The sequence below is a fragment of the Stenella coeruleoalba genome (assembly GCF_951394435.1).
Source record: "Stenella coeruleoalba genome assembly, chromosome: 3".
Lineage (NCBI taxonomy): Eukaryota > Metazoa > Chordata > Mammalia > Artiodactyla > Delphinidae > Stenella > Stenella coeruleoalba.
Window position 1 is genome coordinate 122,160,427 of NC_137148.1, and position 25,906 is coordinate 122,186,332.

Consider the following 25,906-nt stretch of genomic DNA (forward strand, 5'->3'; position numbering starts at 1 on the left):
GAATGACAACTATTTATGGAAAAGAAATGGTAACTGAAACCCAGTCCCCTGAAACAGAGTCCCCTGATGAGTTTATGATTAACCACTCTATCCAAAACTTTCTCTTTCTTGTCCAGCCCCTCCTCCCCTCAGGACTGAGTAGTATCAAAGAAAAGGGGAGACTGAAGTCGAGCAGGACCTTGCAGGGCCCTCTCAGGTACAAAAGTCCCTCCATGTTCCCTGTTTCTTATTTGTAGAAAATGGCTTTAGTCTCCTAGACCTTCCCCCTAAGTTCTAAAGGGCTAAGACTAAGGCAATTACTAATTAGGGAAGTGATGGAATGCAAAAATAAAGGAAAAGCAAATAGTTCAGCAATAAAACAGAGGCCGAGCTCCTCCTAAAGGGATATACACACAATCTGATGCATATCTTCGAGTTGTTCTGCAGAAACTAAGACCCCCAACCTGGAAGAAGATGGTGACGATCTGCTGACCATAAGCACAGAAACCTCAGACTAGCTGGAACCAGAAAGTCGATGATTAAGATTCCCAAAACATTAGCCTGTTACCTCACCACCAACCAATCAAAAGAAAGTCCAGGAGCTACAACCCTCACCTGTTGCCTTTAAAAACTCGTACTTGAAAGCCATCAGGGAGTTACGGTCTTTTGAGCACAAGCTGCCTGTCCATTATCCTTGCTTGGCACCCCGCAAATAAATGCTGCACTTTCCTTCACCACAACCCAGGGTCAGTAGCTTGGCTTTGCTGTGCAGCAGGTAAGCAAACCCAAGTCTGGTTTGGTAATAATTTTCGCATTAGAAAATCACCATTTTGCACAGTTTCCAACATAATTTATTCAGGAAAGGATCGGGGGTAATAAAACCATTAGGTAAAAAATTGGGAACAGGACATTTGCAAGGTGCTAAAACATCCTCTACAGATTTCTAACCGTAAAAGAAATAACGGATCTTAACTCTGGAGAAATACTCAAAATGTATCTTTACAATGGAAAGTCCTGAGAGTGTTTTTTTAAAATGTATCTTTACAACAAAAACTCTGAAAGTGATTAAAAATATGTATCTTTATAATGGAAAGTTCTGCAAGTGATCAAAACGTATCTTTCAAAGGAAGAGTTTGAGAAATTATCAAATTTAGCATCACTAAGAGTGGGACAAACTGATATTACGTATCGCTTGATATGGTACAACAGGAAGTAATGTTTAACCTAAATCTCTTTGTCTGTAGACCATGCTGTCCAACAGAAATAAAATGTGAGTCACATATGCAATTTAAAATTTTCCAGAAGCTACTTTTTAAAAAGTAAAAAGAAACCGATGAAATTAACTTTAACATATTTTATTTAATCCAATTTATTCAAAATATTATTTCAGCATGTAATCAACATAAAATTGAGGTGTTTTACATTCTCTTTGTCATAATAAGTCTTTATTCTACGCTTTTACAGCACACGTCAATGCAGACTACTCACATTTCAAGTCCTCTACAGACACATGTGGTTAAGTGGCTAAATTATTGGGACAGCACAGCTCTAGACCTAACTCCAGTATAAGAAAAACAAGGGGTACAACAAATCACCACTTAGTCCTCCAAAGTGAAAATGCAGTTAACTACTCCTTTGTCACATTCCTTAAGCCCTTAGGAGTAAGGACAGTGTCCTTACTGTTTGATATGAGTGTTTTTTTTTGTTTTTCATGTGTGTGGGGAGGGGAGGAGGGTGTTTGTTTTTCATGTGTGTGGGGAGGGGAGGAGGGTGTTCCCTACCTTATAATCAATTAAGCTTTAAGGATGGCAGTGAGCAGTTAGAAAACTTAATTGATGCTGTAAGTCTTGGGTGGCATCTAAGTATTTTCTAATACAGATATGAAGTTATGTCCAAAGATATTAAGGAGAGAAAATAGCATAACAAAGTATCAGCTAACACTGAGAAATTACCTGAGCCAGGCACATAAGTATCTAGTAAACAGTCATCAGAATGACTAAGTGAATGAATTTTTCAAGTGAAAAACAGAAAGACAAAACTACTACAAACTATAAAAGACATGAAGGAACATATCTTCTCATTCCCACCTAAAAATCTGCAGTGACTCTCTAGGTAATTAAATCAACTTCGAATTTCTGCCTGGAATCCAAGAATTGTTATAATAAGGCCCAATTTACTTACCTGTTTCCAATTTCTCTCTCATTCCTCCAAGATAAACATTCCATTCCCAGCATTATCTCCCAAACAAGCCATGCATTTGCTTTCACCTCCTAGCCCTTATCCACACCTGGTTCTAAAAGCTTGGAATGCGGCCCTGCTCTCCTAGCTGCTGCTCCAATCCTAATCATCCTTCACAGCGCACCTCATCTGTGAAGTCTTATCTGACTCAAGTCCATAGAAACTTCTCCCTCTTCTGACCTAACAGCCCTGACATCGCTGGCCTTGGTCAAATACATTCTTGTTTCCCATGCATGCATTCCTTGTTTAATAAGTATGCTGCAATGGACTGGAGCTATGGAAGCCAGGGCTCTAACACATCTCTGCCACTGATGTATAGGATTTGGACAGGTCACTTGTCCTCTCTAGACCTGTTTCTTCACGTGGCCTCTTTGCTACCCCTTCAGCACACCAGCTACACGCCCCTGCCTCAGAGCTTTTACACCTGCTGTACCTTCTGCCTAATATGCTTTTTTACCCAGATTATCTGCTAACAAAACTATACATGCATTTACCCTTGGACCTACAAGCCAACTTCCATAAATTTAAGATACACTTCCACAAATACAAAACCACATATCCACAAAGTTACTCACTATATAATTCTATACAGGTTCTATAAAATATCAGAAACTTAGAAACACCTAAATGCCCATCCATAGGAAACTAATTGAATGAGTTATGGTACACCTTTACAAAAGTATAACACAGAGGAGAGAAGAGGAGGGACAGAAGGGGGCAAGGGAGGAAAAGGAGAAGGACAAAGAAAGAGATCTCCATGACCTAAAGTAAAAAAATAAATACATACATATATTTATCAAAAAATAAATTTAACTTAAAAAAGCAAGGTATAAAATAATTATCTATAACATCTACTTTTTACATCAGAAAGGAGGAAGTAAAGTACATATAAATAAATATTTGCTTATTTTTACAAAGAGACACAGGAAAGATAATCTAGAAACTAGCGAAATGGTTAGCTATAGAACATGGGAATGTGGTGCCAGAGAGTAAAAATTCTCTGAATGCATGTAGTTTTGACTTTCAAACAGTGTAAGTACTTTACTTTTTCAAAAAATAAATAAAAAGGGGAAAAACCCATAAAATTGAGTAAGAGAAACAAATGACTTTATATTAAAACCACAAATGAAAAGGAATTCATTCAAGTAACATTTAAACACAGTGCTTTGACTATTTCCCTTAGTGAGAAACACCTTAAAGACACAAAGAACTGCAAATTTGTTTTTCAAAAAATATATATTGAACTCTACTTAGTAAATTTGTTGTTCATAGTAGCACTGCATTGGCAAGTCTGAAGTTATTAACAGAGCAAATCAGTAAATATACTGAGGTTCTTGGGAACCAGAATTTTCACTGTGTGAGAAGAAAGATACAGATATTTTCAGGGAAAATGCAAGAAAGAATTGTGGTATTAGATAAAATTATGATTTTTATATATACATATTTCTTAGCTCTGCCTGTTAGAAAAGCCTAAAAAAAACCCCACAACTTAGTAGCAATGAGCACACAAAACACCCAGATCTTGCTTTCTTAATACCATTCTCCATTAAAATGAAGCAGAGGTCCTTGGAGAAAAAACTGATTCCTGTTCTGGGGACAGGAAAATACAAGGTGAACAGGAAACTGCTTGTGCCATTAAGCAAAGAAATGTTCCAAGACTGATGGGGAGATAGCAAAAGCACACAGGAACTAGCTTGAACGGGGCTCCCACTGGATAACTCCAGAAAATCTGAGCAGTCAAAGTATAACAATGGTAACAGATCATAGCATATATGAAAAAAAGAACCCATCAGTCCATAGTGGTTTGTAAAGAATGGTGAAAGGCAAAAAATGGAAGCAAAGGGGAAACCTCTTCTTTACAGAAGAATGATACCTAATACATGTAGAAGAAATGATAAAATTAAGAACTCACCCTATTACAACTACCCATGTAGTTACTGGCAGAAAGATGATCGATGAATGCTACCATTTCCTGAAAGTTTGCTGGTAAACAGGATATTCACATAAATTTTAAAATATCACCTTACAGGCTACTTACTAATTACAAAAGGGAAAGATTGCTTTTTCAATGGAGAAATCTGAAGATACTACTTTAACCAATTGATCAAACTTAGTATCATCAGTAATGGGAACACACCAACAATATATGAATCTGACAATCATCAATACATGATGCAGTGGGAAATATCACCCTGTAGTAGTCTTGCCAAGATTTTAAAATCTGAATCCAACCATGAGAAAACAGACAAATCCAGATTGTGAGGCAAACTTACTAGCAACTGGCATGGAGTCATCAAAAATGTTACTGTGATGAAAGACCGAAAAAGAAAAGCTGAGAAACTGTTCTAGTGTGAAGGAGATCAAGAGACATGACCACGAAATGTAATGCTTAATCTCTGAATAGACCCTGAAAAAAAAACCCTAATATTATTGCTAAACTACACTGGGCATATAAAATATATGCCCAATGTTACATTTCTTGGGCAAGAGATATATATATATATATATATATTTTTATTATACAAGATAATGTCCTAGTTCTTAGGGGTTACATGCTAAAGTATTGAAAGGTAAATTGTCATGGTGTCTGCAACTTACTGTTAAATGGTTCAAAATTTTTAAAAACTATATTCTAAATGCAAGGCGGTATCGTGGATAGGATCCTGTAATAGCAAAAAGACATTAGCGGAAAAACTGGTAGGACTTCCCTGGTGGCGCAGTGGTTAAGAATCTGCCTGCCAATGCAGGGGACACGGATTCTATCGCTGGTCTGGGAAGATCTCACATGCCACGGAGCAACTAAGCCCATGCACCACAACTACTGAAGCCTGCGCCCTAGAGCCCGCGTGTCACAAGTACTGAAGCCTGCGCGCCTAGAGCCCGCGCTCTGCAGCAAGAGAAGCCACTGCAATGAGAAGCCCGCGCACTGCAACAAAGAGTAGCCCCCGCCAGCTGCAACTAGAGAAAGCCTGCGTGCAGCAACGAAGATCCAACACAGCCAAAGATAAACAAAAATTTATAAAAATACAGGCATATTAAAAAAAAAGAAAAACTGGTGAAATCCTAATGAAGCCTTTAGTTAGTGGCAGCGTACCAGTATTAATTAGTTTTGACAACTGAACCAAGGTTACATAAAATAACATTAGGGGAAACTGAGTGAAGGGTGTACCAGAACTCTCCATACATTAGATGCAACTTTTCTATAAAGCTAAAACTATTCCAAAATAAAAAGTTCATTTTTTAAAATGTACGTTTCAAGAGAAAGCAAATGGAGCAAAATGTTAATAACTGGTAAATCTCAGTTGACAGGTATATGGATGTTTACTAGCCAATTATTTTAACTTTTCTGTAGGTTTAAAATTTGTCAAAATGTGAAAAGAAAATAAAGTGACAGAAGGTTAAAAGCAAAAGAATGGAAAAAGATATTCTACCTGAACACTAACCAAAAGAAGACTGATGTTATTATACTAATGTTAGACAAAGTAGCCTTTAGGAAAAAATAAAGGAAAACTTCCTAATTAGAAAAGTTCAATTTACCAGAAAGACAGCAGAATCTAAATTTATATGCACCTAATCACACAGCATCAAAATTTATAAAACAAAAACTGTCTGAACTAGAAGGAGAAATATGTATATCCAGGGTCATGAGAGATTTCAGTACGCCTCCAAAACAAAGAGTGCACCAAGAAAACAAAACGGTAGGATACAGATTTGAACAATTCAATCTGCAAGTATGACCTAATGCACGTATGTAGAATTCCACAACTGCAGAATAAACATTCTTTAAAAGCTCACATGGAACATGTATAAAGAATGTTCATACACTGGGCGATAAGCTTGTCTTTACGGGAGGAGGCGTAAGGCAGGCTTCCAAGGTGCTGGCATTGTGATATTCCTTGACACGGTGGTGATTACATAGGTTTTTGCTTTGTTGATAAATTCTGTTTCGTAGTTCATTTTTTGTGTGTATTTTATATATTTGTGTGTATATTATATATTTCTTATTGTTGGTCAGTTTATGTGCATTACATTTTACAACTTAAAAAGAGTTAGAATCCTTTAGGAAGGTAACCATCTCCCATAAAACAATAAGCCCAATGCAGCTTATTTTTCCTTCAGCATTTCAACTAGTTGCTGTTTTTTGCTTCACACCTGATGAAGTAATAGGCTTATGCTTAGAGGCTTCCTTCTACAAAACTTATATATCTTTAAACATAAAAAATATATTCAGCCCAGCAAGACATTTATTCTTAAGAGAGACACATAGGAATTGAGACTGAGGGAACAGAGAATCCATGAATCCCAACTCACACTTAATCCAAGGAAGTATAGGTTCATAGGCTCATTTAATAAAATAGGCACAATCACTTACAATAGTCAAATTATTTTCCTTTCACCTTTCTTTTTTTTGGGCAAGCTCATTTCATTTAATTTGCCTAAGTTAAACATTAAGTAGGCTTTAGGCCTCAGGAAGGATTACTTTGATGTTGGGAATAACTAAGGCTATGCAGATTGAGGGAGCAGAAAAGAATCTAATGGAGGGCAAACAGAACAGCTGCCCCAGAAGAACCAAACAAATATGACATGATTATGGCCCATAGTAATCTTAATATAATCTTTATATCTTAATCCTGATATAGTAGTAGTAGTAATAGAAGGAGTATTCAGTAACATTTACTGAAGGCTCATCATCATCATCATCATCATCATCAGTAACATTTCTAAAGGTCTACCACCTGCCAGGCATTATGCTATATATAAGATTTTCCTAGATTGGTTCATCTAAACATCTCCCAGTAAGCCCAGAAAGTAGGTAAATTACTAGTTCCATTTTACAGATGAAGAAATAGGCTGAGTAACTGGCCAAAACCACCCAAGTAGCAAGTGGAAGAAATGGAAATCTAACATAGCTAGCCTGACTTCAGAGAATGTAACCTTATCCACTCTGCTATACAGCCTGTTCCTAGCAGATAAACAATGATTTGCACTTAATGATCTCTAAGGAATATTTCAGTTCTAACGTTCTATGATTTGCTTTAATGATTCTATAATAGAGCATTCAACTAGGCCCAGTAATCTCAAACTGTATAAAGCAAAATAAGGAAGCTCAATAAAATCTCTTTACATGACCTGAAAATTTAGAATTCAGGTTCCTTAGGATTATCAGAGTTGGACTTTCCCCATATTAAACCCTTCAAGAAATGGAAATGTTTTTCCTGTCTGTCAATCAATACCTAATATTTTTTCCTCATATGAAAACAAATGGCACAGACAATATCAAATGACATTCCAGAAAGAATAAGAATTTGCAATGCTGTTGGCTTGATCCTTTTTGTTTTGGTTTTTGTTTTATTTATTTATTTTTGGCTGCATTAGGTCTTCGTTGCTGGGTGCGGGCTTTCTCTCTAGTTGCGGCAAGCAGGGGCTACTCTTTGTTGCAGTGCTGCTCAGGCTTCTCGCTGCAGTGGCTTCTCTTTATTGTGGAGCACAGGCTCTAGGCACATGGGCTTCAGCAGTTGTGGGACATGGGCTCAGCAGCTGTGGCGCACGGGTTTAGTTGCTCCGCAGCATGTGGGATCTTCCCAGACCAGAGTTCGAACACGTGTCCCCTGCATTGGCAGGCGGATTCTTAATCACTGTGCCACCAGGGAAGTCCCCGTTGGCTTGATCTTTAAACACAACTGGACTCAAGACAAATCTGATAGATGCAGATTTCTGGGGGAAATCCTAAATCCTAAAATTTCACCTAAATTTAGTGAAAATCAAATAAACTGTTTATAAACTATTGATATTAGCCTTGAAAAAATATTATTGGTGGTTAATTGGATATATTAAAGCTAAAAAAATTCTTATAAACATAAGACCTATTTGTTCTTTATACAAAATACTGAGTGATCATAATCAAATCAAAATATTCTCATTTGTTCTTTTAAAATCATCATGAGAGTTCTTTTTAAAAAGCAAAACTAGCTGCCTAATTTACTCTTTTAGAAGAAAAACAGCTAACTCCACAATGGATAAAATATAACAAGTTGTTAGATACTCCTTAGCCTCATAAATAATATGAAGTATACCTCATACAAGAAGCATACTGACACTTTTGTAATAATCTGAAATACTAGAAGCTTCTGGGAAATGGAAATAATTTGTTAAAAAACAAAAACAAAGTATGGTACAACTACTTCTCTTTGAGGCCTCAATAAGGAAAAAAAATTTATTAGGTCCAGGAATCCAAGAAAACTTAGTGTATTTACAAGTACATGCAGAATTTGATGGTTAGAAATGAAATCTATTTAGGTCCAGCCTAAGATTCTCATAGTCCATCTATAGGCACAATCATAGTAGTAATATCCCCAGAAACCAGGATAAATCTCCAATGTGTCTGAATTTAATGAACCAGATAGATCATTGTATCACCAATATCTGCCCATAGCCCATTTTCAGTAAGATGAATTTTCTTGCTCGTGAGGTCCACGTGGAAAACAGCATGCTCAGAAATGGGGGTCTTCTCAGCGTGCTCTTTTCCCAGGACGGGAACTCGCCGAGGCCCCAACAGTGGATCATCAAATCTCATCAGTTTCACTTTGGAAAGGTCTACAGCAAAAGAAAGTATCAATATGAACATTTAATTACAGTCACTGACTCAAACCCATGCCTGAGCCTGATAATTCACACTGGTTGTTATATCTAAAACAATATTTTCATCAGATTACTAAATAGGACCCGATGTCAGAAAGCAAAGCTGAATCTAACAAATCTTCATCTTCTGTCAACTTTTACCCAGATCAAAGACCAGCAGAGATTCTGGATAACACATCTCCTGAATTACAAACCAAGGGGAGGGATTGATTATATTTTTGAGTATTATCCTATATGGTCTCTCAAATCACTTTTAATACACTTCAGTTAACCATTTTTCAGAATATTAAAAAGCCTAAAACTTATTTATCTTGCTTGTCTTGCTTCCTGGAATACTTAAAAGTTCAAGAATTGTGGCTTTTGGGGAAAGATAATTTTGGAAAAAGAATTACTACTCTAAGAAATAGCATTACCAGTTTCTTGTTTTGCTCAAAGGATGAAAGTGTATTAACAAGCTGATGAGAGACAAGGAAAGAAGGGGAATGGCTGGGGGAAAGGGCGCAGGTTTTAGAATTTTGAGCTTTTGGATGAGTTCCAACCCTCCCTCGCTTGAGATTTTCCTGATCTGCTCTTATGCAAGCTGATAAGATGGCTCCTGGTAAAGACAGCACTTGTCCCTTGAACAAATTTATGATCCAACAATCCTGCCAACAACTGAGCCCAAAAGAAATTTATTTATTTCAGCAATTCTGAGACTTTTCAACATCAAATGGTTTTATTTTATATGGTAGAAAAACACCATAAATGACTACAAATGCTGATTCTGGATTTACAGCTCATTCTAAGTGTAGCATGGCTAGTTTATACTTAACCTGATCCACAGAAACTGAAGATATTTTCTGAATTACTTCCCACCCCTTTCTAAAGTAGATTGCTGGGTGGTCCATAAGCTACACTCCCTCATGTTGCCTTGAGAGTATGAAACTTAGCATGAGAGGGATAAGGTTTAAAAAAAGATAAAAGGAGACATTAATGCAGCTGGCGGCTATGCCAGGAGTACAGGTTATCCAGGCATTCTATTCTCCTTGGGAAACAAAGACTAAAGGACTACAAGTTTAGGGTAGGGATCCTGGGGCTTATAGAGCAATTATCTGCAACTACCATGAAGGCAAACCCTGCCTAAGAGTCTTTGTAGAGTCTCTGCAGAGGCCATACAATCTATCCCCATATACAGCACAAGCCCTGAAAATTAAAATGGGAAAGGAGCACTTACAGTCTTCATGACAGCTATGGTCTTATTTGGGGGGAAGAACAAAATTCATTTTAACAGCTACTGCAATTCAACATGCACATCAGTGATAGCAAATTATTTTCTTATGGAAGTAGTGACAAGTCCTACCGGCAGATTTTATGCACAAAGCCTTTTACTGAAGATCTGCCTCTGTCTCTCTCTCTCACTCTCTCTGAAACAGACCTCCCTCATCATTCCAAGCAATGCTGAATCAAACTATTTCAAAGAAGCCTTAATACCCAACCAGGCTTCTAAGTGGCAAAACACATCTGCTTTGATGTTTCACGATGTAGTTCACTACTGCCAATAAAATTACTGGTGCTTTCTTAGTGGTTTTACTATCTTTTCTTATCCCAGACCTCTCTTATCATTGAAAATGTTGAAATTTAAGTCTGCAACTACACAAGATTTAAGGCACTTAAAGATGAGAGTGATTGAGAGTCCCTAGGGATTGATAATGTGAAATGGAGCTTTTCACCTCCAAATTATTAGTTCATATGTGGCATGGGTGGTAAGTGATTTAAAGTCATTATCGTCAAATAGTTGCTCCATGGCCTTTGTGGACTGAATGACGATTTTAGCTAGTGCCTCCTGGACCTAGATCATAATCACCCTCAATACAATTGGCACTAATTGGATGACTTGCTGGCTATCACAGCAGACAGACTGAGAAATATGTTATTGAATTTCACTCCTTTCCCATCTCATATACTCAATATACTCAGTCCCCTTAGATATCAAAGTATTCTGAGGGCTTCTGGAAAAGTCTTAAGTTTAGAGCTTTTCTGTAGATACTTGGAGGAATACCAATTGCAAACTCCCCCTAATATTTCTATCTATTTTCCAAATTCACAGTAGCCACTAATACCAAACTTAAAGCACTTCATGATAATATTATTCACAGCTAGAATGACAAAGGATGTAAGAATTATGCCAGAGGCTCAGTGAGAAAAGACGAGCTAAAGAAAACACATCAGTACAGTTCTAAAGAACCTAGTCAGTGCTGCATCTGAGTGTATTTAAAAGGGAGTCAGGTTTAACATTATATTATATAATCCAATTTCCAATACAGGAATAAAACTTCTTATGCACTATAACCTCATAATAATCCTATCCAGCATGTCCACACAAATATCTATTTTCTTTAGAAGCCACCATATTGTTCTTCAAAGTTAAGAGTTCTTCCTATTACAAAAATTTCTCATGACTGAATATATGCAATATAAAACAGCCAAAAGGAAGGCCACAAAAAAAAAAAAAAAAAGGAAGGCCACAAAACGGCTTCCTATATGTTCACACTTCAAAATTTTCAAGTTCTGCTTTTTGTGGCCTATAAGTTCTAAGGATGGCATTATCATTCTACAGTACCTGGTTTATTGAAGGAACACGCTAAATGTCTACAACAAAATGGATGAACCTGGAAAACATTTTGCTAAGTGAAATAAGACATACAAAAGAACAATATTGTATGATTCCACTATACAGGTACCTAGAACAGTCAAATACATAGAGTAGAAGAGTAGTTACCAGCGACTACAGGGAGGAAGAACGGGGAGTTACCATTCAATGGGTACAGAGTTTCAGTTTGGGATGATGAAAAAGTTCTAGAAATGGATAGTGTGATGGCTGCACATCAGTCTGAATGTACTTAATGCTACCAAACTGTACACTTAAACAATGACTAAAATGGTCAATTTTACATTATGTATATTTTACCACAATTTTTTAAATGTCTGCAAACAAAAATATTCCTAGTCCTAACATATTGCTGGTACACAGTGAAAAAAGTATCAGTGTTTCCCTCATGCTAGTACACACTTTCCCTTCACCCTCACAGGTATAATTCTCAAGGCCCTATCAAACAATGTTTTCTCCATAAAATCATCGCTGATCACCACAGCTGGAAATAATGTCACCTTTTTCTGTGTGTAAATTTTACTATATCTCTCTTACTGTACTCAGCAGTTTCTCCTTAGATTATGATTATGTACTTCAATAGCTTAGTCCCCTACTCCTTCACTAGATGCAGCCTCCTAATGAACAGTACTTTGTGGACTCCCCAAAGCCCCTAGTACCTACAAAGGAGTCTCTGCATACACACTTATCTCTACACACACTACACATGATATTCTCTCAAGAAATGACAACAGAAGGTACACGAATGACTTCAAGAGAACAAAAAATACATGGTAGAATGAATTCCAAAGGGCTATTTTAAGTCTTCTATGTAAATGGATGTTGTTACCCTGAATATAATTCCATAAATTGGTCACTGTATGGGATTTGTAAATCTTTTCAGAAAATTTTATACTGATGGTATTTGGCCCAATCAACTCTTGATTACCATAAGAAGAGAAGAGAGAGATTATGCAAAATAGGGAATCTCAACATTAATTTGTCTTCATAATTTGGAAGAAAAATAATACAGAAACAAACTAATTCCCTTCACGTTCTTCTCAGCGTAAGACCAGCTGAGTAATTAAAAAAAGAAGCTATACAATCCCACTACTGGGCATATACCCTGAGAAAACCATAACTCAAAAAGAGTCATGTGCCACAATGTTCACTACAGCACTATTTTCAACAGCCGGGACATGGAAGCAACCTAAGTGTCCATTGACAGATGAGTGAATAAAGAGGATGTGGCACATATATACAATGGAATATTACTCAGCCATAAAAAGAAACGAAATTGAGTTATTTGTAGTGAGGTGGATGGACCTAGAGTCTGTCACACAGAGTAAGTCAGAAAGGGAAAAACAAATACCATATGCTAACACATATATATGGAATCTGAAAAAAAAAAAAAAACCAGGTCTGATGAGCCTAAGGGCAGGAGAGGAGTAAAGATGCAGACTAGAGAATGGACTTAGGACATGGGGAGGGGGAAGGGGAAGCTGGGACGAAGTGAGAGAGTAACACTGACATATATACACTACCAAATGTAAAATGGATAGCTAGTGGGAAGCAGCTGCATAGCACAGGGAGATCAGCTCGGTGCTTTGTGGCCACCTAGAGGGGTGGGATAAGGAGGGTGGGAGGGAGATGCAAGAGGGAGGAGATATGGGGATATATGCATATGTATAGCTGACTCACTTTGTCATACCACAGAAACTAACACAACATTGTAAAGCAATTATACTCCAATAAAGATGTTAAAAAAAAAAGCTATAAGTTGTTATATCAAATCTAATCATAGGAGATCTAGACTTAATCTTGCTAAGAAATTAAGATTATTTACATATTTTACCCGGAGGCACACTGTCTAAAAGAAAGAATATGAGCTTTGGAGTCAAATATATCTAAGTTTGAATTCCAGCTCCAGGATTTACTAGCTGTATGAACTTTGCAAGTTATTTAGCCTTTCTAACCTCCATTTCATCATCTGCAAAAGGGTAATAATACCCTAAATGTTACAGGGTTGTAAAAGGATTAAATGGCCAATACATGGCAGACACTCAATAACTTTTACTTCTCTTCCTTCCCCAGGAACAGATTCTGTCAAGCAGGTTAGTTTGGAATTAAGGGAATATGCTCCTTCATTCTGAATACTTCTGAGCATTGGAAATTGCTTATTACAATTTTAAAGCTAGATGGAATCCTGGAAAAATATCTAATCCAGTGTCCTCATTTCACTAAAAGAGAAATCAGTTTAGAGCTTAAGTGACATGGCCAAGCCACCAAGCTACCTAGTCACAATGCCCCAAAAGAAAATATAGGTGTCCTGATTCTGGGTCCAACACTCTTTCCACAACATTACATGACTGTCCCTAAGCAGGACAGTTACTTTTCTTTCTCCCCTCTGCTTAGAACTCATCAAATCCACAAGCTACTGCCAAATGTGCACTTCAAGGAAACCATTTACCTTTGATTCCTCGGTCCACCTTCATTAAACGCCGGATTATAGAATCACGGTTATCTCCTTGCCTGATTTCAATTTTGGTTGAGAAGTGGCCATTGAATGGCTGAGAATTCACTAGGGAAACTGATACACCAGGCTAAGAAAATAAATAGAAAATGACTGTTATAAGAAATCAAACTTGAATACTGCTGAGGGAGAAGGAATCTCTGCTAGATTTTTAATGCCCAATGAAAGACAGATTTAATTCTGGTATTCTAAAATCAAGACCAAGGGATACTCAAATATGAAAGAAAAAATGTACAAAAAAAAAGTTCATGCTTATAACCAAATGCCTAGGTAAAAATGACTATGAGTACACATATCAATACGGATGATGGATAAAAACAATAATTCTATTTTCTCTTCTAAAACTACCACCATTTATTGAATTCCTACTATGTACCAGACACTGTACGAAGCACTTTATAGACATTATTCCTGTATCCTGAAAGGCAGTTCCTTAAGACCCTTTTTCACAGATGAAAAGCTGAGAACCAGAAAGATTAACAAAGTAACCCAAGGTCACATAGCTAGTAAGAGGCAGAGTCTCATCTTTACTGAGAATAAACTCATTTCTATGACATACTAACTCCCACATAATATAAACGATATAGTTAAAGAACTTGCTCATTATTTTAAATGGAAAAAGTCAACTGAGCCTTATGAAACTTAAATACATAGTAGCTTAATGGAATGCTTGAAAGAAGCTTGAAATAAACATATTTGTATGGGGAAAACTATTTCATGTACCTATATTCATGGCCCAAATGACTGTACTTTTAAAAGCCACCATATCTTAATGTAATGAGACTATTTATAATCTGATGATAAATTTAGGAGGTCTGCATGATCATGATTACTTCATTCTTTCAAAATAGACTTCTTCTGCTTGCTGCATTTTCAATTAAATGTGGTAAAAGTGGCAGGATATATGTAAGTCCTCTGCTTATCAAGAAAAGTAGGGCATTTTATGGACTCTCACAATGGCACTCCAGTGAACTTTACCAAATGCTGCCATTCTGAATGGATTCTTTAAGAGTTAATAAATAAAATCTCCCCAAACTTCAAAACCTATTTATCTTCACCAGTAATGGTCAAAAACTAAGAAATTAAAAAAGCATTTCCAGTATAATGGGAAATGATGCATCAATCTGGTTTATGCCAGAAACCAAAAGTCTTGAATACCATTACTAAACCAAAACTCATCTGAAATATGAAAGCTCCTTTTCACTGTTTAAAGAAGTTTCACATTTCAATGTCCACTATCTTTTTTTTTAAGTCAGGTTTTGAAAACCATATTCTTATTTTTAAAATCACAATCAACATCTGATGCTACCTGTGATAGTAGAGTAAGGAAAAGTGAGGGCTGCATTAACCAGGGAATTAGAGGACCTCAAATCCAGACCCACTACTAACCAACTAAGTGGCCTAAGCCAAGCTAATCATTTAACTTCTCTGGACCTCACTTCTTTCCATCGTTAAAATGATGGTTTTAGGTGTAAAGCTCTCTAAGGTCTCTTCCAGCTCTAAAATGCAATGATTCAGTGAGATTCTTTCAACTTACTTCTGTTCTAAAAACATTAAGTGGTTTCCCAGGACAGCAATCTTCCCTGACTTTATCTTCTGCTTCAGAGGCAAACTTGACTTCTATGTGTTCTAGCTAAGTAGAGGGGAAAGATGGAAGTCATTAGTATCACTTAATATGATTGGAATTAGTCATCACCTCATTTCACCAAAGAGCAAAACCAAGTTCTCCACTTATCATAAAATGGCCTGTGCAGTTTTATTATTTTCCATATAAACATTATATGAAACCTATCATCAAGTATTTAACACTCATGTTAGATGCCTCATAGTATGTTATTTATATAGTCATGTTTACCATCTTCTATCAGGAAATCTGGCATCTACCTGCTGCCTAAAACAAAAATCAGTATAAAAGGCTTTCACTCAAATAAATGGAAAAACTCAGAAATGTAGCAAATTGCATATACCTGAATACAAGATGACCCTAAATAAAGTGTTCCCATTGTCCCAGTGTAAATATCCAAGAAGTTTTTTGACCTCCATGAGTATATATGAACATTTAGAAATATACATAAAATAGATGTCTACTAATACTTACTTTATTAACACATTTATAATTACATGACATAAAATGCTTATTTCTTCCATTCCTGTATTTCATAAGACAATTTTATTCAAACTCGAAACCTGTACTTTTTTATATTAGTGTTTTCATTATTACTAGAACCACTTTTTGAATCCTCTAACACAATTTCCTATAGAAAATTATCTTTCCTTCTGCCTAAGGTGAATGAGAGACAGCATTTTTAGAATCTATATATTAAATTGTCAGTGGGGCAGGAAGATGGAATGGGGAGAAACTCAGATATGTGAAAGCTACTGGTGATGTTCTAGTTCCTGAGTTGGGCAGTAGATTCATGGATGGTGATTATATTACTAATTAAGAAAAAAAAACAGGGCCAAACATGGACCACTGATCATATATAATGAATCAAGGATTCTAATTAATCCAAATCTGTGATTCTGAGGTCTTAAAGGGAGGGGGGAAAAAAAGCAATCCAGAATACCCCATAATATGAGAGATTTTGAAAGCATTTGAATATAAGGCGTCTCCTAATTTTTTTTTACGGATAATTTTGAGAGGAAATCCAGGCATATACAGTTAGTATTTTAGGAATAGAATAACTGATAAGTGAAATAAGAGAACAGATCATTTCCTCTTCCTGTAACTTCTATACCACCCATTCTCTTTCCCCCCAAAATATATTTGGCAAAGGTACTAAACATAGAAGATGAAGTTTATAAAAAGGTTTATTATAAAACTAAAGAACTGGACTGTTTACGATAGTTAACTAGTTGTTATAATCCCAGGCCCCTCTTACCTCAAGGGAATTGGTCAGATAGACTATATTCTCCATGAGCACTGCCTGTTCATCAAATTCTAATTGCAAATCCAGAACACGAGGTCCCATCTTCTCCAGATTTTCCTAGCAGCCAAAATGGTTTTGAAAAACAAAATCACATTACGAATATGATGAAAAGAACATATTTCTCCCAAAGCAATCAGTGTCTCAAGTGATAATATCTTCAAATTTGAACAGTTAAAGGAAAGGCCTTGGACTCATGGTTTCCCTTATCTATGTTTGTTCGCTAATGAAATTACTCGCTGAGAGTAATTATCATTTAAAGTATGATAAGATTAAGACAGCACTGAAGAGACTAGAAGGACAAGGTTTTCAGATTTATAAAAGAAATATGATTTCATCATTGTTAATTTACCCTGACTTTATATGCAAATCCAAAGAACTCACTTTGACAAGGAATCAAACAAATGTCTTAAAATACCCCTTCAGGTAACAAATAAAATAAAATAAATTAAATTATATGTTCCCAAGATACCACATCTGTAAAGCTATTTCAAGAAACAGTGAATTAATAATAACCAAACAAAACATTCCTATAAATTTAAAAATTTTTTTAAAAGTCAGATTATATGGGTACTCAGATAATCCTGCGACATATAAAAAACCATTTCTTATTCTTAATTTTAACATTAAATATCAATATTTGCTGCTCAAGATGTAACCTTCAAGACCTAAGTTCATAAGCACAAATACAGTTAACTGCCTAGAACATGTTTCACTTACATGAAAGTGACCTGACATGATTCTTAATATTCACTACCTTCATTTACCATCCAAGTTGTTTCTTTTCCCATGAGGTGCTAGAAAACCCTTTTCTTATTCCCAGATTTATTAAACACTTTTCAAAGTTTCAACCACTAATTTGCCTCATAATACCAAGTAATACCAATATTACTGAAAAAATATTTTACTACTCAAAAAATCTAACACTGGTTTTTCAAAAAGCCAACCTTTGAATCTAACATCATTTAAAATCAGTTTCACTGGATTCTATAAAGCATGTCACCAAAATTAATTGCCTCTGCAACCAACAATGGGATATTTTGTTGATTTCCCCATATTGACAATGGATCTGACATTATGACCAATGGCACTAGCTGGGAACCAATGAATTATGAGCATACCAGCAAATATAACTTATTATTGTAGGTCAAGCCATGATTTTAAATTATTTCTGAAACTTCAAATACCATAAGGCTCAGACAGTTGACTCTGGTTCTAGGAGAATTAAAACGCTTTCCTAAGAACACAATCTACTCCAATACAAGACAAGCTAAGAGTTTTGGTCTCTTATCAGGCAGGTATCTGTAGCCCACAAGATTCAATAATTAATCTAAAGTATAAGAATAACCATTACATGTTTAGCAGGCTGGAAGACACTGATATACATTTTCTTAAAAATGTACTGAGCCTACTTTTTGACAGGTAGTATTAAAATGTATTATGTGTATTAATTCATTTACTCCTCACAGCACTCCTAAAAGGTAGGTTCTATTAATTTCCTATTTTATAGATGAAAAACATTGTGGCCCACAGAATTTAAGTGATTTGTCTAAGTCCTCCAAATTAAAAAGTGACAGAAAACAGGATTTGGGCCAAGATTTGTCTGCCCCCAGAGTCTGAGATCTTAAGCAATATACAGTCTTCTTTCTGTTTCTCTTTGTCAGGAAATCCTCCAGATCAGTTATATATATGAAAAAGACTAAGAGTTTAACCCAAAGATTCTCAATGGGGGAGCTATGGTGGGGGACTGATTTTGCTACCAGGAGATATTTGGCAATGTATGGAGGCATTTTTGGTTGTCATAACTTGAGTAGGGGAGGGAGAAATTCTACTGGCATCCAGTGGGTAGAAGCCAAGGACACTGCTAAACACCCTATAGTGCACAGTACAGCCTCCCACAACCAAGAACTATCCAGCCTAAAATACACATAGAGCCATTGTTGAGAAACCCTGATCTAACCACTATGAACAACGTTTATCCCGTTAAGCTAAACCTGTACAAATGTAGAATCTTGTTCCAGGAATAGGATCTAGTAAAAATACCCCAATGTAAGCTAAAAGACTGTTTCCTCCTTAAAGTGAAAAGAAGAGAAGGTAGAATATGAAGAGAATCATTTAGTGCAGTAATTCTCAACCAATTTTTCTTCCACAATACATATATTTCACACACTCGGCAATTCCACAGGTAAATCCCAAATCTGATCACTCATTTCCACAACCACTGATTGAAAAGTGCTATTTTAGCAGATTTCTTGGGGGAGACTGTGCCCAAAGTGTTCCTCTTACTTCTACTATCCTATCTAACCATTACCCATGTGGTCACAGCTGCACAAGGTCCACAGCTTACCTTAATCATGGCGACAAATGGCATCACTTTCTTCATGTATTTCTTCAATTCTGGCAAATTGACTAGTTCACTAGCAATGACCTTGTTATCAGGCAATTTTCCACTGTTGGTCTAAAAAAAGAGTGGGAGACGAATGTGAAGAAAAATATTTTAAAGATAATATAGGATAGTAGATGTAGCCAGACATGAAATGGTGGCCTCTACCAATCTGCTAGAGAGCAGCACAAGAAGGTGCAGCCTCTAGCATCACAGGGAAGTGAAAGGTAAATGAATAATACAGAAAGGAGTCTCCTCTTTCCTCTAAATTCAAAGGACACATGTTTTTTCGGGTAAAGGAGAAAAGCATGTGCATGATGCTGAAATATTTAATTTTCCCTTACACTAATGATACTCTAGGATTGTAACATTAGATCTTATCTAGTGATAAAATGGTCTTATAAAAATCCTATTTGTCTTCAAACTTCAAACTTCTCAAAGCATTTCATTAGTCACATCAAAATGAAAACTATACAACTATCATATAAGATGTATTATAATGTCTGCTTTTGAACACTCTGCCTTATAAATTGTTACCACAAATGTGAAAAAAGAATCTCTAACTATCAACCTGTTAAAAATAATATAATTTCTATCTACCAAAAATAAATATCTATATCATAAGCATTAATATGCACACAGTCCCAAATAAGCTGCCTGAATTTAAATTCACTCGTGCGAACATCAATAGAGGAGAAATAAAGTAAGCGGCCTTTCCAGACTTTTGGGTGACCTATTTTCTCCTTATTGTAAAAGAATCACACCAAAGCCAAGGGTTGGGAATAAATCTAAAAGAAAAGTAACATACAGTAAGATTTCCAATAATCTATTTACTTTCAATTCTAACCTTTACTAGAGTACATAGGAAAAAATATTTTCTCCACTTGCCAATACGTTGCTTTGAAATACATAAGAAAAAGGAGAGGGTGGAACACACGCTTTTTTCCTTATGTCACGAAAAAGGTGCCATATTGAACGTAAGAACATTCTTGTTGATTATAAACTGACATTCTTTTAGTTCTTTTGGATGAAAACAAATGAAAATTTTAAAGGAAGCTGGTCATTCCAAATAATGCCAATAGATGATGTTGATTTCAAACTATGTAATCTAGTCAATAAATATAAGTAAAAATATAACTTCTAAAAGAACAGTGGTGATTAATTTTTTAATATCTGGGACATTACATACCATATTCGGTTCTTCTGCTTCCTTGAAAATGCTGGTATGAATATATACGCCACTGAGGCAAAATTTCATTTTTCTAACTACCAAAGTAGCTTTTACTCTTTTACTTACCATAAGTCAAAAATCTGCAAGCAGATTCTAAAAGCTACACTCCATTTCTATCAAACGCAATTGAAGGAAGAGGTAGTTCTCCATAAAAACAGGTTCACATATTGTAGAATACAAAAATACTTGCTCTTCTCTTTCCATTAAATCTTACAAATATAAAAGTTCTTCTGAGTATTTCTTGGTTAACCATGAAAAGTACTGAGGCAAAATTCCAATAAAGGTCTAGAAAATCAAAGCTAAGGATTTTTCCTTTATATTACCACTTTATGCTTTGGCCATAATCCCTATTTGGTCTCTCTCTTTCTTTCTCTTTTTAAAGTGTGCCTTAATGGTTTCTGTCCACCAATAACTGTTGCTTATAACCTGAGCAAAAATTCTACAACATATACTTTGTTTCCACATTTTGAATGTAAAAGGAAAAAGGAAGGTGAATTTTTTTCTCTAGGAAAACCTAGAACTAAGTTTAAATATTGAGTTCCCTTTAAATACAACTATCATATTTAATAGCTATTTACCTGACAATCAAAAACACAACATCAAACTCTCCATTTCTATGGGTAATTACCAAATTGGACATTTTCTTTTAAATTACTCAAGAGCCAAGCTTCAAATTTTTTCAAACATAATAACGTTAAGCCGTCATGAATGCCAGTGTTCAAGGCACAACAAATCCAAAATGCAAACTCAGCCCTTTTGCTTCATAATTTTAACCACACATATGAAAAAGTCCCACACCTTCTGATTACATACAACTAGATCTAGTATTTTTTTATGAAAGTTTCAGAAATGATGAAAAACAGCTTTTCCCTCGGCATCCTCGGCATCCATTTAAGAGCCACCAAGGATAACAAATGGCATTCCATGTGTAAAGGTAATTAAACAAAGCTGCCTGTCTTTCTTCCCCTAGACATTGCCAACATCCTAAAAACAAAAGCAGCATAGGCAGAACACGACACTGCTGGGGTGAGGTGGGGTGGGAGTCTATTGAGAACGTCACCTCAAAGTGATGACGCAGAACTGACAGGGTGATATGTTGCCAAGACGGATAGTTCTTCGCCACATAGATGGTGCAATGTGAAGGCTTCTGAGGGAGCTGCTTGTCAGTCTTCTACAGGGCAGAAGAAAGAAAAAAAACATTTAATCACTTTCATATACACCAAAAATGAAAGAACCCTCTCCCAGTATATAGCACTACTGCCTTTAACTTAAAAAATATGCATACAATAGAACTGCATTAGAAATGAAAATAGCCCTACATTAGCAATGAAAATGGCCCTAAGGAAAGTTGTCTTTATTTTCATTACTATTAAATGTTATTTGACCAATAACTTTTAAGGAATGACATTAAAAAAAAAAAAAAGACTTCACCTTCCCTTTAGCTGGTATCATATAGTTCTTGAGTCGCAATCTAAGGTCATGTGCTACTTCCATGAGATACTGAGAGGAGCGTATCAAGCTTTCATCCACAGGACCTGCCAGAGGCCATGAAGCATTCATAACTGAGTCAGGCTTTAAAAAAAAAAGGTTCAGTGAGATTAGACAACACAACTATTTTATGATTCTTGGTTACAGTTTCATACCAAGACATGGTGTGTAACTGTGTGCTCAAAGTTCAAACCTGACTACACATAACACGCGTCCACAGACCCTGATCTAATGTTCCCTAGAATTCAAGCTGTGAAGTCTGACTCTACATTCTTAATTAGCATCCATTTGTACAAGCATATTGATACCCACACACATATGCTCACTTTCAAAGAAAATTATGTAATGCTAATTTGCCTAAATTTAATCTTTGTTATATAAATTATGCATACTCTCAGTTTTTATCCTACTAATACATCCAGTACTGAAAGTATGGCTATTTGGAATATATATCATGAGCACATTTTTGCATTGTTCACACATTGAAAAATACAAAAGAGCTTGGCTAATAATGCTGGAAAGGAGTTATTAAACCAGCCAATCTGTTTATCTGTAAGCCTGGGAGAAATAAATTTATCTTCACAGTAAGAATGCTAATATAAAATCCCTGAATATGCAGCCCTATATATGCCAGGAATTTTATATAAAACAAGAATATCTATGCAAGTATACACTTCTATCTTTGTTTATAAGCAGCTCATAACAGTTATTTACGTCTTTCTCAGTATTTTCACCTTTCTAAACAAACAGTTGAGAAAACAGTATTAGTTATACGTGTATTCAAATACATTATAACATTTCCTAATAAGAATTAGGTGATAAACAACACGCACAAAGTCACATTATTAAAATATATACAATAAAAATAAATAAATTTTTTAAAAATTAAAAAAAAGGGGGGGGGCCTCCCCGGTGGCACAGTGGTTAAGAATCCACCTGCCAATGCAGAGGACACAGGTTTGAGCCCTGGTCTGGGAAGACCCCACATGCCACGGAGCAACTAAGCCTGTGTGCCACAACTACTGAGCCTGTGCTCTAGAGCCTGCGAGCCACAACTACTAAGGCCACGTGCCACTACTGAAGCCCGCGTGCCCAGAGCCCGTGCTCTGCAACGAGACAAGCCACCACAATGAGAAGCCCACACACCATAATGAAGGGTAGCCCCCACTCGCCGCAACTAGAGAAAGCCCATGCACAGCAACGAAGACCCAACACAGCCAAAAATAAATAAATAAAATAAATATATTTTTTAAAAATTTTTAATAAAATAAGATTAAATATATACACCGTGTGTGTATAAATTAAGGCATATATACCCGATGTAGCTTCAATTTAAGTGCTGTAATAATTATGAGATAATGAACCCAATATTATTCTTGAAATACTCATTTTCAGTCTTTCTCTCTTAAGTCACATTATTATCCCAACATTTATTTAATGAGGCCCAAATCAAAACCACCCAGAACATCTTAAATGCATAAAGTTACCTTTCCCAGGAGTGTCCAGATGTGCTCACACAAATGAGGACAGAATGGAGCCAAAAGAAGTGTCTGAACTTCAATAAACCGGAACACGAGGTCTCGGTGCATCCCTTCTATGGCCAATTCACGGTACTTATCTTTCGCAGCCTACAAAATTTGGAGTTATTTACCATTTCTGTCCCCCACTTCTTTAAAATAAAATTATAGGGAAAAAAACTCAGTATCTCTGTTTTAATGCATTTTTAAGTATTTAGTCTTTTAAAATTCCATAATAAACTTTAGTAAAGGTTTTACTTTATTTTTAACAACCTGAAAATAAATGTGTATCAATCCTTAGGTTAAAAACAATAAATTGTTTATATTTATACATCTTTGATAATCTTTGCTATTAAGCATTTCTTTTTAAGCATTTCTTAGCCATTTAGGGTTCTTTGGGGGGCGTTGTTTGTTCATGTCCTTTGGTAATTGTTCTTTGGGCCATTAGTATTTTTTTGATGGGCTTGTCAAAATCCTGAAATACAGACTGTAAATAATTTTCCAGTTAACTGTGTATTTTTAAGATGATTTCAGTTATGATTTTCTTATCTATGTTGGCAAATTCATCAGAACTTTTTTGATTATTCCTTTCTTTTGTTTTTATGATTAGGAAATCTTTTTTCAATTCTAAAATCAAATAAATGTTCACTTAGCCCTGTTTTTCAGAAAAAAAAAAAGTAAATCAATCCTAACAAAAGGATAATGCAGTTTTATACTGATTCTCAAGAAAATCTGAAAAAGACATTTTGCAATGGACATAAAAGATGAACAATTTAAACTGTGTACTAAGGGTGAATGCTCAGTAGCATGTATTAATAGCATCAAAAAGGCTGTAAATATGACACACTGCTATGCTCAGCACTTATCCTTATTTAATCACATCTCTGAAAACCAAGTTACATAAATCCCAATGTGATATTTTACAAAACTGACTGAGGAAAGCTACATTTTTACTTTCAGCACTTGAACTGCCAAACTTGAGGATATGCTGACACCTTGTGGAAAACCTCAGAAAATGTTTGCTTTCAAACTAATAGCAATTAGTTACAATTATGCCTTTGTTTTTTATCAACTTTAAAATGTTTTCCTGGAAAATGTGTCTAATTTTTAGATTTAACCTCTTTATTAACCCACAGCTCAACTAGGAATAGAATTACTTATATTAAAGAGACATAATACAAAAAGTACCCAAGAAAACTATTTAAAATCACAATGTATTGAATATTTTACAAATTTTCAGTCTCCACTTAAGATGAGTTATAATGCTACAGCAGGAGGGGAAAAAACAAGAAATACATCATATTGACACTGACGTATTTTATAGCTACGAAAAGAATAGCCTACCTGAAACTCAAAAAACCCTGTTTTCAAAGCTTCTTTAAACATCATCTTTTCATAGTTTTGATCTGTTTTTATAATGCCTGCATTCATTTCACTATTGAATAGGAAAAAAAAGGTAATTGAGTTTAAAGGCAAGTACATATATATAGGTATAAAAAACTTTCACACATACTAATAAACATTAAAATGAGAACAATGCATGAAACATTTAAGACTGCTCAACCACAAAACCATCTTTGTATTCCTCAAAACTGACCACTGCAGCCTCGCACTGTCTATCCACTCTTGAGTGTTGTCGTAACACTACTTAGGGCTCCTGTTTATGAAAACACAGTTAACCACATGCTTGTTTAAAAATTCCTTGATGGTCACCCTGATACCAAAACCAGACAAAGATACTACAAAAAAAGAAAATTACAGATTAATATCACTGATGAATATAGATGCAAAATTCCTCAACAAAATACCAGCAAACAGAATCCAAAAACACATTAAAAGGATCATACACTATGATCAAGTGGGATTTATCCCAGGGATGCAAGGATTCTTCAATATACGCAAATCAATCAATGTGATACACCATATTAACAAATTGAAGAAGAAAAACCATATGATCATCCTAATAGAGGCAGAAAAAGCTTTTGACAAAATTCAACACCCGTTTATGACAAAAAAACTCCAGAAAGTGGCCATAGAGGGAACCTACCTCAACATAATAAAGGCCATATACGACAAACCCACAGCCAACATCATTCTCAATGGTGAAAAACTCAAAGCATTTCCTCTAAGATCAGGAACAAGAAGATAAGGATGTCCACTCTCACCACTGTTATTCAACATAGTTTTGGAAGTCCTAGCCACGGCAATCAGAGAAGAAAAAGAAATAAAAGGAATACAAATCGGAAAAGAAGAAGTAAAACTGTCATTGTTTGCAGATGACATGATACTACACATAGAGAATCCTAAAGATGCCACCAGAAAACTACTAGAGCTAATCAATGAAT

General features: G+C 35.6%; 1 protein-coding gene across 1 annotated transcript in view; it reads right to left on the reverse strand.

Annotated features, from left to right (window-relative positions):
• Positions 1 to 1,377: 1,377 nt before the first annotated feature.
• Positions 1,378 to 25,906, reverse strand: part of LARS1 (leucyl-tRNA synthetase 1) — a 72,148-nt gene continuing 47,619 nt past the window's right edge. Inside the window, exons 24-32 of the mRNA XM_079915706.1 lie at positions 24,906 to 24,996; positions 23,532 to 23,672; positions 21,988 to 22,128; positions 21,617 to 21,727; positions 19,290 to 19,400; positions 16,898 to 17,002; positions 15,553 to 15,648; positions 13,953 to 14,085; positions 1,378 to 8,811 (exon numbers count right to left, since the gene is read on the reverse strand). Of these exons, the coding sequence (XP_079771832.1) occupies positions 8,606 to 8,811; positions 13,953 to 14,085; positions 15,553 to 15,648; positions 16,898 to 17,002; positions 19,290 to 19,400; positions 21,617 to 21,727; positions 21,988 to 22,128; positions 23,532 to 23,672; positions 24,906 to 24,996 (1,135 nt within the window). The 3' untranslated portion in view covers positions 1,378 to 8,605. The remainder of the gene's footprint in view (positions 8,812 to 13,952; positions 14,086 to 15,552; positions 15,649 to 16,897; positions 17,003 to 19,289; positions 19,401 to 21,616; positions 21,728 to 21,987; positions 22,129 to 23,531; positions 23,673 to 24,905; positions 24,997 to 25,906) is intronic.